The sequence below is a fragment of the Cladosporium halotolerans genome (assembly GCF_011745625.1).
Source record: "Cladosporium halotolerans strain TM138-S3 chromosome Unknown Sca258, whole genome shotgun sequence".
NCBI classification, from domain to species: Eukaryota; Fungi; Ascomycota; class Dothideomycetes; order Cladosporiales; family Cladosporiaceae; genus Cladosporium; species Cladosporium halotolerans.
In genome coordinates, this window is record NW_027191704.1 from 1 (window position 1) to 3977 (window position 3977).

General features: G+C 53.3%; 2 protein-coding genes across 2 annotated transcripts; both read right to left on the minus strand.

Moving 5' to 3' along the window:
- Positions 1 to 493: 493 nt before the first annotated feature.
- WHR41_09524 (uncharacterized protein) lies at positions 494 to 991 on the minus strand (the record flags this gene model as incomplete). Its single annotated transcript, XM_069378127.1, has 1 exon — positions 494 to 991. The coding sequence occupies one exon, from the start codon at positions 989 to 991 to the stop codon at positions 494 to 496; it is 498 nt and encodes a 165-aa protein (XP_069224803.1).
- A 248-nt stretch (positions 992 to 1239) lies between these two features.
- WHR41_09525 (uncharacterized protein) lies at positions 1240 to 3119 on the minus strand (the record flags this gene model as incomplete). Its single annotated transcript, XM_069378128.1, has 3 exons — positions 1240 to 1626; positions 1679 to 2694; positions 2745 to 3119. 3 exons carry the CDS (start codon positions 3117 to 3119, stop codon positions 1527 to 1529), a joined length of 1491 nt encoding a protein of 496 aa, XP_069224804.1. The 3' UTR covers positions 1240 to 1526.
- Between the last annotated feature and the right edge of the window lie 858 nt (positions 3120 to 3977).

A 3977-nucleotide genomic window follows, 5' to 3' on the forward strand; every position in this document is an offset into this window, starting at 1 on the left:
AGTTGCGGTCGTTGAGAAATCACGTAGAGAAGAGGACGCGTTGGTGCCGCGTCAAGCGTGCCTGAGGTGTGGACGTGCTTGAGGTGGGGAAAGCTTCTATCAGCTCCAGGCTCCGAGCTAAAAGCGGAACGTCCCCGCGAGCTCGCTCTTCGGTGGTGTTAAATTGAGACAGGTTTCGCTCTTTTCGTCTCATCCCTTGTTCGTTTTGTAGGACAATGTGGAAATCATGCTATCGACACTTCCCGCGGATCCCTTACGCGGCGCAGTCGTCGAGCTTTCTTCAGCCAGTTATTGATCTGTTTTCTCTGTCTTGCATCCTCAGCTTCTTGCCTTGCGTCATCACATTTGTCATACGCAGCTTTCTGAACTGACACGCATTTCATGTATCTGTGATCAAGTCTAGGGGAGACGATAAGTTCGAATTGGAGAATAACCCTATGCCTCAAAATGCCACTCTCAGAACACAGAAATCTCTCAACAGATCTCTTCAAGCCTACTCAACGTAGGCTGTGTACATCGCTAATCCATTTGTGCTTTCCACAACAACTTCAGTACCATGAGCAACAAAGAAGACATTCCATTCGCTGATCTCCCAAGTCCTGCCTTCGGCCTTGAGCTGCGCAGCACCTCTCGTTACCAGTATAACGCTTGGCCCTTCTACCGCGACTAGTGTTTCCTTCTCCCTGGGACCCAGCTTCGTGACAAGCATGTTAAACTCGCTCATAGGTGGCTTGTAGATCCGCGTTTTGTCGTGACCGCCCCCTTTGTATAACTCGCTTTGGAGAATGCATTCTTGAGCGCTGTGGGGAGTGAACGTGAGGCTCGAGCAGAAGAGCTCGGCCGAGGCACGCTCGGCCTTTGGACAAAATCCGGTGTTGAGGACATTGTTGCTGCGCGCCATGCACTCTATAATGTCGCCAGCGAGATAGGCGTGGATGCCATCAGCGGGAATAGAGAGTCCTTCTCCGGGGTCAAGGATCAGGTAGTTCATAGTGACAAGCGCCACTAGGAGGCCGGAATCGGTCTTATCGAATTCGTCAGCAAGTCGGGGGATCAGCTCAGGAATATAAGAGTCATTGCCAAAGGACAACTTGTCGAGACTACGCAATTCTTCGCATGTCGAGCGGATTGCATCGTCGTCAGCTGTTAGCAATTTCCTGACTACGCCTTGCAGTGTTCGATTATCAAATTTCGAATCTTCGAACTCGGGGAGGAACTTCTAGAGAGGACGAAGCCGCATAAGTTCGAAGGGTGCTCATGTTTATCTAGTCAGGGATGCAAACCTATACTACCGGAGCTGACATTGTTGTTGGCGGTGTACACAAACGTTGTTAGAAGGCATGTCGATGATAAGGCATGGAAAGGATACCGACGCCAACCTCCGAAAGGGTGATTGCCAATCTGCACGATTTTTCCCACGTCTGCTAACCGTTATCGCATTTCCAAAAATGGCGACCTCAGCCATACGGACGGCGAAAAGCATTATAGTGCCAAACGTTGCCTACAGTGGTTACCGTACTGCACGCCTAAGCTGGCCGCCATTCGTAATGGTGTGATCCCTTCTTCGCCTTGCCCGGGTCTTCACCGGGAACTCCGGGTCGGTCAAAGTTGTGTGCGCCGAAGAAGCTGTTTATACTCAGTCAGCTATTGGGCCTCGACTAGATCACGTTCAACTTACTCCATTTCTGCCTCCATGAATTGCGTAGCCAACATCGTCCCACCAGTATACTTGATATACTCCAGCGATGCTGACAGTGATGGGACGTAAGCATGCCATTCGACTCCGCGGAGCACGATTTCTTGCAAAGCTTGGTAGTGCTTGTGCAGCTCGGCGGACACTTCATCAATGAGCTTCATGTTCGTAATTGGCTCCGTCGTGGAAGTGAAGATCGGCTGAAGCATATCCACGATGTACTCCTCCTTGATGATGCAGCCGGCGCGCCATATTCTGACCACCGTTCCCAGGTTAACATCCCAACCCTCGTCCTTGGAGGCGCGAGCGATGAGCTCCAGACCTTGACAATAAGCGCAAAGGAACGAAGCAAACACGGCCCGGCGTAGATTCTCGATGAAGGTGTCCTTGTGCTGGATCTGGGCTTTCGCAGGCTGGGGTATCTGCATCTTGTGAGCTGCGCGCAGCCTCTGATCGCGATCACCGCTCGCAACACGGAAAAACTGTCCTGCGGCGTTGGTCGGGAAAGACACATGGCGATCTGCAGCCTCTGCGATCGACCAGAAGAGCGTTCCCTCACTGTCATCATCGTCTTGGACCACCTTGTCCAGAACGTCATCTAGCACGTAGCCGCCTTGTCCCCGGCCTTCGTGGTTCGCGTCGCCCTCTGGCGTCTTTTTGCGCTGGCAAATTTCAGAGCCAATCTGCACGAGATAAGTGTCTTTCAGCTCCCCTTCGCTGTTCCAGCGCTCAAAAATCTTGCCAACCTCGTCGTTTGATAGGTCGAGCGACTTGCGCAAAATGGACCAGGCTTCACACAGCGTGGACAGAAAGCCGTTTTCGATGCCGTTGTGGACCATTTTTACATAGTGGCCGGACCCTTTGGGCCCGATGTAGCCCACACACGGATTCCCGTTCGAGTCCTTTGCTGCGTACCTTTCCAGCAGCGGAAGTACTTCCTCAACCGCCTTCCTCTCGCCACCAGGGGTCATACTCGGTCCACGGCGAGCAGCCTGGTAACCCTTACTCATGCCGGTGCCTACCCAATGCACGCCTTTCTTCTGGAGCTCACGCTGCCTCCGTTCAGTATTGCGATAAAGTGCTCATTGCCACCGTCAATGATAATGTCGCCTTCCGCCAGGTCGTCTTTGATTTTCTCCAAGACGCTGTCAGCTGGCGACCCGTGAGTGATGGAAAACATGAACAGTTTGCGGGGCGCGCTTTCAAGTGACTTTACGAAGTCATGGACGTCGTGAAAGCCTTCCCAGTTGCGCTTTTTGTGAATGCTTTTGCTCATCTCGATGGCTTCGTCGACGTTACGAGAGTTGACATCCCAAAGTGACACATCGAGCCCCATCTCGCTGAACGCCATCGCCATCTCGGTGCCCATATTACCGGCGCCCACGATGCCAATGCGCCTAAACTTCTGGATAGCATCCTCGGACATAGCTGCAATGACGGATCTGGTATTTTGACGGTTCGTATTCAAGAGGTGCGGACTCTCACGAGAATAAAACACCGGAACTCTTAAGAAATACAAGACTGCGTCCCCGCGAGCCGTGATCCCCCTGCATTTAATGATGCATAGTTGACGCACTTGAGGAGTAAGCGGCCCACCTGCTCAGCGGACTCAGTGGATTCGTACTCTACGTAATTAGATGAGCGAAGAGAACGAGGATGAGGGTCATACCAAGTGCGGTGGAGGGTGGCGAGGTCTCGCAGCAGGCTACGCCCGGGTTTGAGGCCGCGTCGACTGCGGCGCGTAAGAGAAAGGCCGAGGAAAGCGTCAACGACAAGCTTGCAGCGATGGCAGAGACCATCGCACAGCTGGTGGCGGCTCAAAGGGAAACGGCGGAGAGCCAGAAGGCGTTTCTTGACAGCAACAAGGCGCTGCTGGAAAGCAATCATGCGATGATGGAGACAATCAAGGCACAAGGTGAGGAGATCAGGGCACAAGGCGAGGAGATCAAGGCATTGAAGGCACTGCTGCAAGGAAGTCCCAACTTCTTTTCGACTTTGTCACAGACAGGGTCATTGTTGGCATCATATTGTAGCGCAAAACGAGCTGAGTAAAAGCACTTACTTATCAACACCGGCGCCTCGCTGGCGGCTATGCCACCACGCCGAAGGCATGTCGCAGACCCCGCAGAAGGTGATGTCTTCTCGACCAGGAACAGCGCGGACACCACCGAGCCAGTCGGAAGCGCTGCCGAATACCACCTGTCCCCAATCGGGGGGCGAGACAGACAGAACGACAAAGCAACCGGGATAGAGAAGCACACGGTAACACTGCGCCCGCTGCACC